Genomic DNA, 14,338 nt, shown 5'->3' on the forward strand with positions numbered 1-14,338 from the left:
CCCTTCCTTCCTGTCAACTTTCCATTCCCCTCCTTTTCACTCTCCCTCCCTCACTTCCTTCTAAGGAACCTGACCAACCACTTTCATTATTCTAACAAATTGAGCCTAACAGAGCTGTTTGGTAATCAAGCCAGAACTAGAAGTCCTGCCTCCTGATTTCTTATCTAGAAACATTCCCATATTAAGCTACCCATGATGTATGCTGAAATACTACTGAATTGCTGCCTTTTTCAATTGTATCCCTCCCCTACCTTTTAAAAACTCTGTCCCCAACATGCTAAAATCATTAAGTTTCAGGGTGATATACAGCATCTGAGAAGTAATCTTCTCAATTACAGTTGTCAAAGAGTTGAAAAAAAAGACTGCAGAGAAATTTCTCCTTACGTCTGATATATCCTTTAATGCTCACAAAAGAAGCTTTCTCTAGAGGCTAAGGAGAAAAAATATGTACATACACACATATACACATCTGTTCTGAATATTTTAGCCAATATTTTGATGAAAATGAGTGTATTAAGGAATGTTAAGCTATAAGCATGCCACATACATGCCATCAAACTCCCCACATACCAGACAGAAAAATTGCTTTCAGATGGTTGACTGCATTTCTAGGAAAACATCCCGAGATTATTTAAGGTAGAGAATCACACATTTAAAGAGGAGTAAAATTGAATTAAGTGGAAAGTCAGTAATTTTTTAAGGATAAAGGCAACATATCTGGATCTAGTAAAATAAGTAAAAACTGGGCACTCTGATCCCTAGGGCCATATTTTTAAATTTTCATTTCTGGATAAAAGAGCTTGGGGAAAAAGTGGCTTGTAAACATCACAATGTGATGATTATTTAAGTACTGGATTTAATGCCTTATAATATAAATCAAATACAAACCTAATGATTATTAATTTGAAATCGTCTCAGTTGCATTAATGGAGAACAAAAACAATTAAAATCTCATTTCAAAGAATAAGCTACATCTTGTTTGTGAATTTTCCTATTGCTTCCTAAAGGTTATCTAGACTTCAAATGGGGACTCACATAAAAATTGTTGAAGGAGAAAATTTTGAACTGCATCAAAAATTATAGGGAACTTTTAACACTTGATTCCAAGGCTAATTACATTTTGAATCAAATTACATTCTACCAAGAGAGCAAATGTGCTGTACACACTGGAGTTCAGAAAGGTTATTTTAGTCGAAATGCTGCCACTGTGCATAGAGACGGGGAAGGATTCACATGGTTTAAATACGGTCTAAGCGGCAAAAGAGTTCTGGGTTCTCTTTTGAAGGCTCTGGTGGGTAAAAAAACAATGAGCTCTGCTAAATACTTTTGCCCCCTGCTGTGCTCAGCAATACAACTGTGGGAAAGAAAGATGATGTGGGGTAAATAGTATTTGGTTAAAAACATCCCATTTTCAAGTTAAAAACTACAATTAAAGCAAACTATTTTTAAAGATCTTAGTAAAAGCAGTATCTTGAAAATCTTATCAACCTATAGAAGACAGTCACCCCTTCTCATGAAAAGCGAAAAGGACAATGATTAAGACCCTCAATTGAAGACCCTCATTTGAAATAAACAAAACGACGTAATAACTTTATAATTCCTTTCACATATTTTTCTCTTTGGGATCATATTAGTCAGTGAAGTTAGAAAGAAAGGTAGAGATGAAAAACTTCACACACACCACAGTTAATTTCTTAGGATTTCGCCGATAATTAGTTTTGGAGTCAGCCTCTGAATGTAGACTTTGAACTTCTATTTCAGTACTCTTTTCACTGCATTAAATTGCCTCAGTGATGAATTCAAGACCATTGCATTACACAAAAATCCAATTCATTTTTCTTCAAAAATAATTCACTGACATGTATGATTACTGCTTTTTAAAAAAGTATACTCCCAGCCAGTTTGCAACTCTTGCAAAAAGTTCTTAAAGGCTAGGTAAAGAACTAATGGAGGATCAGAACATAAACTGTAGATGTAACTGTATTTGTTGTCCATCCCTTAACAAAGATTGAAAATAAACTGGTTTGACATGATGTGTTATTTATAAAGTGATGCTAGGTTGTCATACTTTTAAATGGCTGTATGTTCTTTTAATTATTTCCTCTAATGTCTCCAGTCATTAAGATAATCAGTGTATAATTTTTAGTCATCTCTCTTTTAACAAGATTGGCTATAACACTTGACATTTTCTATCCCCAGGGTTCTATTTCCTTCATGATTCTAGCAAATTGTTTTGCAGTGATACCAGTAATTCTATGACGAGCCATGCACTGATCTTTCCAGTTAATATTTATTACTTTAGTTTGGACTTTCATCACAAATAAGATTTACTCTAGAAAATGGCTTTTCTGCACAATAAAAATGAAGATGACATTCAACAAGCTGTCTGCTGGGGCAGACTTCAAGTTAAGAATAGAGGCTTTTCCAAATGCTTATCTGTTAGGTCAGCTGTTTGCAACTTAAAACAAAGAAATTTTAGCATTGGTATATTGGTCTTTAAGAGGAGCTGCAACTCTATTGCAGCCTTTCCAAAATATATTCCATCAAACATTAGTTCCATTGGGAGGTTAATAAATATTTTGTGACCAAAACCAAAAAAGATGCAATGTACAAATACATGTGGGAAACAATAAGCTAACCCCAATTCAACAAGATTTTCAAAGCCTTTAGTATGCTAATGTGCATTTATTAATCTCCAAGAGGGGGATAAAATATGCAGAGCTTCCCAATCTTATTTAACCACGTAATCTCTTTCATTTACAAAGATTCTCTTTCAGAACTAGTGATCTGAAGAACATACATAGGAAAATGCTGGATTACTTAAGCCACATTGTGATCTGAAAGCAGACACTAACCACTCTATTTAAATTTCACCTTGCTGCCATTTATTATATCTTTTTCCCATTGAGGGAAAGTGCATTCCGATTTCAACTAGGCACAATGAGTTCCCTCCTGTTCCAGGGGATGTCATGATTAGGTTTTCTACTATAGAGCAGGGTAAGTCATCTCAGATACTCACAACCTTATAGAGAATATGCTAAGTTTGAGTAAATGCAGGTCTATCCTTCCAGAGCAGTAAGTTCCCAGATTCTTTGAATAAAAAAAAGGCAATTGGTCCTATGTCATACAAGGGCTCTTTGATTTTCTAGTCATATACATCTGCTTCTGTATTCAATTTGTCTGCAACTGATTCTTTTTAATTTAGCTAGGGTTTCTCAACAGCAGCACTCTTGATGTTTTGGACTGGATCACTCTTTATTGTTGGGGGCTGCCCTATTCATTGTAGGATGTTTAGTAGCATCTTGGGCCTCTATTCACTAGATACCAGTAGCACCTCCACTCCCATTTATGACAACTACCAATGTCCCCAGAAATTGCCAAATGCCCCTAGGGGGCAATACTGACCCCAGTTGAGAATCTCTGAGTTGGACTGTTTCTATTCTTGGCTTTCCCATTTTGTCTTTAAGGGAAGCACTAATATCTTTGTGTTAATTCATTTGAAGAGTTTTTCTTTTCCTCTAATAGTTGCATCAGCTTTGCTGATTTGGTTTGCTAATCCTTCTTTTTTATCCACATATTAATATTCTGGAACTTTATTAAAAGTTTTTTTTTTTTTTTCTTAAGCTTACTGTTTTATCTATTACCTAGTACCTTCAATTCTTTCAGGGCAATCTGATCTTGCCAGGTTTCATTTCTTTGAAAGTCTCCAACTATTTAACTTATTTCACATATTATTTTCACTATCCTTTTTTAAAAGCAACTAATCTTAAACTTTAAAAAAGTGTGGGGTTTGAACTGTTTTCAAAATTTTGATGCTGAGAGGTTATAACTAGGCCCTTCTGCCTAGCATATGAGGCAGTGATTTCAATAACAGAACTTAAAAGAAGACTTGGATCACGAAGGTTTCTAGTGTTATGAGCTATTTGACGCTCTTCCTTCTACTTTTCAAAACCAAACCGAAAGAAACAAGCAAATCCTATATTTCTTTTAATTGGTATGATTTAAATGGCTGGTTATTTATTGGGTAGGTAGAGGGACCAAACCGAGGGAATACTTCCATTCCTTTTGTTCTTTATTAAGTCCCTCCACAGGAAAGGAGGAAGTGTTAATTTGATCCATCAGCACTTCAGAATCTTTGAGACACTTTCATTTATGAGCAGCAGTAATTTATTATGCCATTTAGGCACCATTTCTTGTAAGCATGGTTTCTTTTTTTTTTTAAAGTCTTTATTGAATTTGTTACAATATTGCTTCTGTTTTATGTTTTTTGGCCGTGAGGCATGTGCGATCTTAGCTCCCCGATCCAGGGATCGAATCCATACCCACTGCATTGGAGGGCGAAGTCTTAACCACTGGACCACCAGGGAAGTCCCTAGGCACCATTTCTTGAGTACTTTCTATGAGGCAAGACCAGTGCTAAGTACTTGAGATATAGTATCTCATTTAATGCTCATAAAAACACTAAAAGTAGTATTGCTATCCCATTTTACAGATAAGGAAACAAAAACACAGTGAGGCTAAGGCTCAATTACAAGGTCAATCAGTTATTAAAGGCCAAGCCTTGGCACCAAATTCAGGTCTATCTGACCTCAAAACTCATGCTCTATTTCTATCAGTAAAATTATACAAATTAAAGAAGAGTGCCTTCCCTAGGTGATTACTCTAATTTTTACATTAGGAACAGACTATTTTCTATTTCTATGCCAAAATATTGCTGAACTACTTTTCCATCAGTTACATGGTCCCTTATCACCATCACCTTGATATTCAAAATTATTTTGTGAAGCTAACTAACATGCAGTCTTTATGAAGTGTATTAAATAAGTCCAAAGGAATAAGAATTCCTGTGAGTATAGTACATATCTCATATTTCTGAATTTTTGATTCACTAATTTCTATTTCTATGTTTAGTTCTGCTTTGGAAGTAGTGCGTTTTACTTGAGCACAGAAATTTCTTGTGGTTAGAATCCCATTTTCTTTTCTCTCTAGCATAGCTGATGAATGACAGCTGAACTTTTATTTGATAAAGAAGATAATTTATATGCAAAAATCACAGTAAAGGGAACAAGCTTCTATTTGGAAATAAAGAAATGCAAATGTATTACGTGTACCTTTCAGAAATGTTTGAAATAATGTTATTAATTCTAATTTAACTGCCCAAAAGATAGAATGAAGTTGTAAGACAGAGAAAGGTGATTTTGAAGTATGAGAGACCCTGGAACCTTCAGACCATATCCCTACCTCACACTGATAAAACTCAGTTCACAGTATCACTGCCCATAAGTCCTTCACCATGCTACTGTTAAATCACTTCAAGCCATTTGCTATTCAAGTGGATAAAAGGGACATGGTATTTGGTTTTCTCTTGTCCCAACTACTCTGGTGGAAAATGTTCAGGTATAATATTACAGAAATTAATTTTCCTCAATGCACAGTGTGTACAAATAACATTTCTGAGGAGCACTTGTAAAATACCAACCTTGCATTCGTTCACGTGCTTTTTGTGAGGTCCTGGATTTTCAATAAATCAGAAAAGGTCTGAATTCCTTCAAACCAATATTATTCTATAATATTACTGTAAAAAAATGTTTTTATCCTATTCTTATAAAATATGACCACTCACAACCACAAAGGGACTCAGCCAACTGTGTCTACCTTTTAGCAGGTTTCTATGCACAGAAATGTGCTATGATGGAACAGCAAGGGCAAGGAGTCTGTGAACAGTGAAAAGGGAAAGCTGATGGGAAATATTACCATTCTGAAAAGTTGCCAAGCAACTGATCTCATCAAATTTGAATCTTTGCCTTTGAAGCATGAGCAGATGAGACCAAATAGTGATTTAATGCTATCTTTTTTCACCCTTTTACTTTCACATTAAAGTTTCTTTTTTTTCCTGAACTTTCTGTTTATTCACTCCATCTTATTCTTGAAAGACTTTTAAATGGCTCATATTATTATTATTTACCTGTTGAGATATTTCAGTTCTTTGTTTTTTTTCCCTAGCTTTATTGAGGTATAATTGACAAATAAAAACTGCATATATTAACATGATGATTTGATATTATATGTAAACATTGTGAAATGATTACCACAATCAAGCTATTTAACACATCTATCATCTCAAATAGTTACCCTTTTTTTGTGGTAAAAACACTCAAGATCTATTTTCTCAGCAGCATTAAAGTCTCTATGTAATAATGACAACAGTGAAAAGAAATATCTAGCACATACTGGGCACTTTCTAGGCAATTTACAGTGTGTTGTCCTTAAATTCTAACAGAAAGTCTATGAGGCAGATATTATCATCTTCATTTAACAAATGAGAAAACTGAGGCCTTGAGTAACATTCCTAAGGTCACACTGGACTAATTAGATGGCAGTCAGGATTACCAAGTATGGCTGATGATAAAGTCAATGCCAGCGATCACTAATCTAGGTTGCCTCACCTACTATATCTGTATTTCCAGAAATCATTCTTGTTTATTGTTTTAGGAAAGTAAAACCTATTATATGCTCTCTCATTTAAAAAGGGCATACACATTGTTGCTAACTGTACCCCTCAATTTAGCAATCTTTTCCTAAAGTGTGTTAAGGCCATGTCTATATAAATGCATGTTTATTATAGTGTCAGGAAATACAAAACATATAGAAAAACATATTCGAACAGATCTAGTTCTGCTTGCCTGAAATCAAATGCTTGAATTTGGAAGGGGTAATGAAATTTTTGGAAATTATTTTCCTACACTTTTGCAAATTATTTTCATAATAGTTAGCTATCCAGTACCACTGGTAGAGTCAACAAATATCCATGGGTATTTAATCCCAGCTCTACCACTTACTAGTTGGGTAAGTTATTTAACCCATCTGTAAAGTGAGGATTCTATTAGTATCTACCTCACAGGGTTGTTGTGAGGATTAAATGGGTTAATGACTTTTAAATGCTTAGAAGAGTGCCTGGCATACATAAATCTCAACAGGTATTATTTACTTATTTTCTAGACGGGCCATCCACTGTCTATCCATACTGTATCTTACAGCTTAGGGCAAATAACTAATTTTTTAATTCACTCTTAGCCACAAAGAGTGGGTTCATGATATAAAATGAGAACTTTGGTTAATCAATACATTTTAAAGCTCTCAATTAGGATATTTTCAAATATTTTTCTTTCCATCTGTTTCTATGTCACAGTGTCTAATAGCAGAGCTTCCCTAAATATTTTTGTCTTATATATCTATCATATGAATGAAACCAAAAGCACACACTAAAAACTGTATCATGGGGCTTCCCTGGTGGCGCAGTGGTTGAGAGTCCCCCTGCCGATGCAGGGGACACGGGCTCGTGCCCCGGTCCGGGAAGATCCCACATGCCGCGGAGCGGCTGGGCCCGTGAGCCATGGCCGCTGAGCCTGCGTGTCCGGAGCCTGTGCTCCGCAATGGGAGAGGCCATAACAGTGAGAGGCCCGCGTATCGCAAAAAAACAAACAAACAAAAAAACTGTATCATGTTTCTCCTTTGCTTCTCAAAATCCTATTTAGACTCTTATAACTCTAAACCTCTTTGAGTAAACAGGTAAGCTGGGAAGTTAATAGGTAGTAATGGTGACTAAGTCCACATACTTGAAGATAAGGGTATTTGTAACTAAGAGCTAAGTTGAACACTGTAAGGCTAAAGGACTTATACAATGCCTTTTAAGGTATTACACAAGTGCTAACAGGTTAAATTACTGTCATTTTCAGAAAATATAAAATGTGGACTTTTTTTGTAACTTCAGGGTTTTTTTGTTTTCAATATACTTCAGCAGGATCAAGTATTTCATTATCATTGTTTTTAAATCCAAGAGAATATTGTCACACTTGGGGGTCCATGTAATGGGACCATTTTATAGGTTAAATAAAGAAGTTGTCATCAATTATTGCTTATTAAGGTTTGAAGTTACTTGGGACCTTTAGGGTCTGGCCTGGGAGATTTATATAAACCCTCAGATCTCAGACCTAGGTTTGAGAAGGTGTCAGGTATTTAGTGGGGATAACCAGCATTTAGAAACCCTGGATAATGACTATTCATCATTTAAAACTCAAGCATAAATGTCACTTTTATTTATGTGACTTCCCAGGAAGACTCTGGGGCTTCAGCTCCCAGGCTACTGCAGCACTCTGTTCACACCTTCTTACTTACCTAAAGTGGCTGCACTGCATCTCTTTGTTTTTTCCCTCTGCATTGTGACTGCCTTCCAGGGAAGATTTATGTTTTATTCATCTTTGCATCCCAAGTGCCTGGCTGACCTGATGCACACAACTAATATTAGCTGAATGAGTTAACAAATGAATTAATCTTTGGGAATACTATGGCCACAAATTCACGTATGTGAAAGGTAAGTTTGATTATTTAAGAGCTGATTTTAAAAAGGTAAATATACATTCAACTGCTAGCTACCTGGAACAACTTTCAAGTTGTGCCAGGGAATCTCTACTGAATAAGTATCTCTAGTGAAAGTTCAGACTATATGACCAAAAGTAAAAGAACTTTTGCTTTTACTTCGTTATCCCTCTTTTAAGCATATATACATTTCTTTTCTCCTAAGTGGTTTATAAAAGTATATCAAGAATCTAAAGGATATCTACTTTTTCTAAAATTTAAATGGTATTCTATTTTATTGGAAGAGATATGATCTGTGGAACATGATAGCACTAGGTGCTTTAAACCATAGTTTGAAGGAACTAAGAATTCAGAGCCATTTAAGTAAGAACTTAGTAAACTATTTTTTTATAAAGCTGTCAATAATCAACTTCATCTGGTGACTATAAGTTCCCCTTAAATTAAACATTCTTATCTACTTCAACACAAGTAGAAAATAGCCAGAAAATTCTGGGACATAACAAAAGAAGAGTTGCTATACATTAATGCCTATCCAATAATAGGTAGTCAATAAATACTTGTGCAACGAATTAACAAAAATAAAAATCTCATGTGATGGGGGGCAGGGGCAGGGATAAAAAGATGGCAGGCCTCTATACTGCAGAGGTTTACAATATAATAGTGGAGAAAAGCAAAGGTACAAATACCTTCAATTTATGACAGTTCAAAATAAGTGCCACCAGAGTAGTATAATTGAGAAGGAGCACATGATAAAACAGCACATGTACAGAGAATAACACAAAGCAAGATAGGTATGGTTCCTATTATTTAGGATCGTTTTGGCCAAAACTTTTCATACATAATTATTACCAAAGAGCTGTAAGGAAACAGGGCGTGGGTAATAACGTAGGTAATCTTTCGGAACCACAGGAGGGAGGCATATGGCCATAGTGAAAAAGTAAGGGAGGCAGGTGGAAAGAGAAAGTTAGAAACAACTTTCCTTCTGCTCAGCTCCCACTGATCAAGTCTGGACTAATCAGCAAGGATCCTGCCCTTCCCCCAAAACTGAAAAGGATGGAGCATAGAATTCCAGTTCAATACACTCATTCTTGCAATAGGACCATAGGTGTTACTACTTTAACTTTAGGCAACTTTATCTGCAAATCTTACAGCTACACTATATCAATTTTTAAGTATTTGTGACTGGGTTACTTTCTGGGTCATGCATGGAAAAACAGGAGTCAGATAAAAAATCCTGGGACATGGTAACTCTAGGCCCATCTTTGCTTTAAATACATTATGTCCTTCCTATTTAAAATCCACTCAAAATTTACAGCTTCTTATAAAAAACAAAAATTGAGATGAGATTTTACCCAGAAAAGTCCATCTAAAGATTTTTTAATACCTGAGAAATAAGGAAATTTTATTTTAAATAAGTTATGTTAACAGTAAATATTCATTAAAAAAAAAAACGGGAAAAAAACCCTTGAACTAGTCCAGTTTGGCAACACCTGATCTACAAAAATTACATGTGAGTCAAAAAGGTTTCCGTAAATCATTAATGAGTTAAAATGCTACCTACTATTCTTGCTTATTTTTGGAAAACCTGGAATAAATTTTAATGTCATGCCTCATATTGTTGAGATTCCACTTGGAAGCACACGACAGACACAGATCAATTATAAAGATTCAAAAGCTATTAAGTAATTTTCACAACCCAAAAGCCTAGGAAAAGAAATTGAGATTCCCATACCAGACATAAGCTCTTTCATCAATGTAAGAGAAGAACTCTTACCATAAGTTGGGGTGCTTTCTCGTCTTCCTTGACTACTTGATCTTCCCTTTTCATATTCATAACAATACAAGACAGTATCTTCCTCCACAATATTAAACCTCTTTCGATATTCCTGATCCAGAAATGAATTTGGTGATTCAGATCCCTTATGCACTGGCTTGCCCACCATGTGTCCTCTGAGGTCTTCACAAGGAAGGTTTCCTTTTTCATCCCTAAAGAGATGGTAAAGGAGAAGGATGTAGAAAAGTGTTACAGTGGTAAAATGACAGAGACAGTCTAAAGTAGTAATAATGTCCTTCCTATATATCTTCTGATCTTTCCAAACTTTCTTTGAGGTTTATAGGGCAACTTTGAATTATTCCTGTTTTGCAGGAAAAAAAAAATGCCAAGGCTCAGAGAGGTTAAATGACTAGCCTAAAGGTTACACAGCTAGACATAGCCCATGGATCTTCTAACTCCTGCTCTAGTCCATGTTCAATACTATGGCACATAAAAGACATCATCTTAGCTCATAAATTCCTTTTAGTGCTTAAGAAAGTAGGTATAATGTTAACAGTGCTAACAATGTAGCTTTCTTCTGCCAGTTTATCTAACTGATTCATGGTAATATTTGCACTGCTTAAAAACAAAGATGTATTTAAGAACTGCCACTTCTGTGAGGGTACTGTGACCTTAAGAGCTAAGTTAGCACTATATAAACTGGTGTTGTAAGAATTTCAAACAGCTTGTTATTAATTTAAAATAAACCTTAATGAAAAGAATTATTCTCTGTATTTAAACTGTATTATCTCATTTAATAGTAAAAAAAGATATGTTCATGGAACTCATTCTAAATGGATATATCAAAATTTAATTACACATCAGCAACATTTCTTGTGGAGAGAGGGTGGAGAAACCTTACCATATATAGAGTTTAAGAATGGGATTTAAGATGATGGCAAGTTGATTTTTTTTTCTATAGGATTCTGAAGTGAAAAATCTCTAATTTAAATTTATGGGATCCCTAAAACTGTTACTCACACATAGTAAATATTAATCACACAGCCCAGGTGACTGGGACAATAATTTGGTAGAAATATTCCATTTAGGATTAGTTAAAATGAACCTTGCTTATTTTATGATAATTTCACTGACTAGCTATAAAATTTCTGTTAGAAAAGCTCATATTCTAGAACATGACTATGGATGTAAATGCAACGTTTCTTTCCTTGTTGATCACTAATTTTATTTCTTCCTAGTTCTTGTTTCCAGTTCTACCCTAAACAGTGCCATGAATACTATCAAACCAGATAAAATTTAATTTTAAGTGCCAAGACTGAAATCTTAAATCCACAGAATAAACTGAATTATAACAAGACAGATAAAAATAACAAATTTATAAGTGACCTATTAAGTCTTATGAGATGGTGATGAGCTTATAAAGCTAATGTCAATTCTAAAATATGAGTTTCAGTTCACCAAAAATATTATACTTTTATACTACAGTATACTATACTTCTCTCTCAGTATACAAATGTCGAGGTTGGGTTTGTCCAAATGAAGAGAACTATATTCCTATTATTTGAACTATGTAGAAAGTAGTAAATAATATTCTCAAGACTGACTGAATCAGAAAGCTGTCACTCTTTTATTTTTTTTATTTTTTTACATCTTTATTGGAGTATAATTGCTTTACAATGGTGTGTTAGTTTCTGCTTCATAACAAAGTGAATCAATTATACATATACATATGTTCCCATATCTCGTCCCTCTTGTGTCTCCCTCCCTCCCACCCTCCCTATCTCACCCCTCTAGGTGGTCACAAAGCACTGAGTTGATCTCCCTGTGCTATGCGGCTGCTTCGCACTAGCTATCCTATTTTACGTTTGGTAGTGTATATATGTCCATGCCACTCTCCCTCTTTGCCACAGCTTACCCTTCCCCCTCCCCATATCCTCAAGTCCATTCTCTAGTAGGTCTGTGTCTTTATTCCCGTCTTACCCCTAGGTTCTTCATGACATTTTTTCCCCTTAAATTCCATATATATGTGTTAGCATACGGTATTTGTCTTTCTCTTTCTGACTTACTTCACTCTGTATGACAGACTCTAGGTCTATCTACCTCACTACAAATAGTTCAATTTTGTTTCTTTTTATGGCTGCGTAATATTCCATTGTATAAATAAAAGTATTGCTTATTACCAAATTGTAACTATGAAAGCTAGTTCTTAGGCAACACAAAGAAAATAAATATAAAATCCAGGCACAATTTTATTTTTGGCTAGCTAAAAACTTTTCCTTAACAAATTGCCTGGTGCTTTTTGTTAGCTAGTCCTCTAGCAAAAAGAAACTGACACTGCAATTAGCTTGGAAACAGCCCTAATGAACTTGGGGCACTGGGGAAGGTTATGCCTATCCATAAATGGGCAGACGTTTCTGCCAGGCCTGTGACATGAATGTTAATGCAGCTGAGATCAGAGGGTGATTCAGCCCTAGTTAATTCACCATGCTCTACTTATAAGGACACACCCTGTGGTAGAAAATGGGAAGGGCTGGTATTCCTTATCTATAATGGTATGAGAGGCCTTCTACCAACAAAGAAGATTTATTAGACATGTCTATATGGGATGCATTCAATAAAGTTGAATTAAGAAAAGTACAGATCAAAACCAAACTTTGCAGTAGAATGAATTGATACATGTATTGCGTATATAAGTGGGTGTGGCTATGTGTATATGTACTCACATTATGAGACCCTGAATAACTCAACATATTAATTTGTACTGCTATAAAAATTTTCTTAATGTTATACATCTATACATATATATAATAAATCTACACTTTTGCTCTAAAAAGGATTTAAGGGAACAGATGGAAAGTTAGAGCACTGCTTCACTGGACTATCTTTATATTTAATGGCTCACAGTAAAATTAATACGAGAAATTAGTATTTAAACTTCACAGTTGTGCAAGACCTATAAATTCTTGGTTTTCATGACAGAAAAAGAAATTTGGTTAAGTATAAAAGTTCACTGTATACTATGATAACGAAATTGTATACAGTCATATAATAAAAAACTGACCAAATTTCACTCACTTCACATACATGAGTGTTTTCTCTTTTAAAGAAAAAGTCACTTTTGCAATCACATTCTTTTTCTGGAATAAATGTGTTCAAAGAATTATAATCACATGAAAAAAAGTCTACCTAATTTGACAACCAGTCCTACCATTTTTAAGGTTTTTTGGTTTTAAGATGAGAAAGCTTTTATTATTTACAATTCAAATTATCACCCAAATGCCTATCCTACATAAACAAAAGTTTTTAATGTAGGAAAAAATAAACGTTCAGATGAGTTAAATTAGGTGAGCCTCATTCATCCTCAAAATGAGAAAAAAAAAGCCACAGCTGTACCTATAAAAGAATGACAAATGCAAAAAGTTTTATGACTATAACTTCAAATCAAACCAGAAAATGCAGATAATTTATATGAGGCTGTGGTACAAAGGGAGTTTCATGCACATATTTTCTAACTGGGCTATATCAAACGATTGTGTGACGAGGTAACTAATAATCTGACTCAAAAACATTTAGAACATTCTGTTAAATTACACACTAGACTAAGAATCAATTAAGGCGACAGATAATACCCTACTTATGAATTTTACTGAAAAGTATGGAACGTTCAAGCAATACTACCAAAACAAGTACCACTATGCTGATACTTCAATCTCTTGCATTCTCCTGTTTTTGTAAACAGCATGTTTAAAGCTTTTTATTGACTTCAATATATTGCCTTCATCATATCTGCACCACACTTAGGGGACAGAACTGGATTCTTTAACTCCTTTGTCTTCTGAAGTACATTTTAAATACATTCTGTCTAGGAAATACTCTCTTTATTACAAGTTCCTCCCTATCCAAGAGACAAGGAAAGAACATCAAAGAACCGCAGAGACTTGCTAAAAATAATTTTCTAATGTTTATCTGTACATGTAGCCCTCTGAAGAATAAGGTCTTTTAAATAATCATTTGCACTGAAATAAAAATCTTTCCCATTAAAATGAAAACAAACCAAAAGATTCATTTCCTATTTGAAACACACATGGTTTTATTGCTCCTCTTACAAGAGTATTCAAAAAGTCTGATACTATCTTAATAGATTAAAATTCAACTTGAATTTGACTAGGATATCAGATGAATTTGTAC

General features: G+C 34.6%; 1 protein-coding gene across 8 annotated transcripts in view; it reads right to left on the minus strand.

Annotated features, from left to right (window-relative positions):
• CNKSR2 (connector enhancer of kinase suppressor of Ras 2) overlaps positions 1-14,338 on the minus strand; it is a 258,494-nt gene that overhangs the window by 93,599 nt on the left and 150,557 nt on the right. For all 8 annotated transcript variants that reach the window (XM_060001666.1, XM_060001667.1, XM_060001665.1 and 5 more), the window contains one exon: positions 10,151-10,362. In XM_060001666.1, coding sequence (XP_059857649.1) covers positions 10,151-10,362 — 212 coding nt within the window. The remainder of the gene's footprint in view (positions 1-10,150; positions 10,363-14,338) is intronic.

The sequence above is a fragment of the Delphinus delphis genome, chromosome X (assembly GCF_949987515.2).
Source record: "Delphinus delphis chromosome X, mDelDel1.2, whole genome shotgun sequence".
Classification (NCBI taxonomy): Eukaryota; Metazoa; Chordata; class Mammalia; order Artiodactyla; family Delphinidae; genus Delphinus; species Delphinus delphis.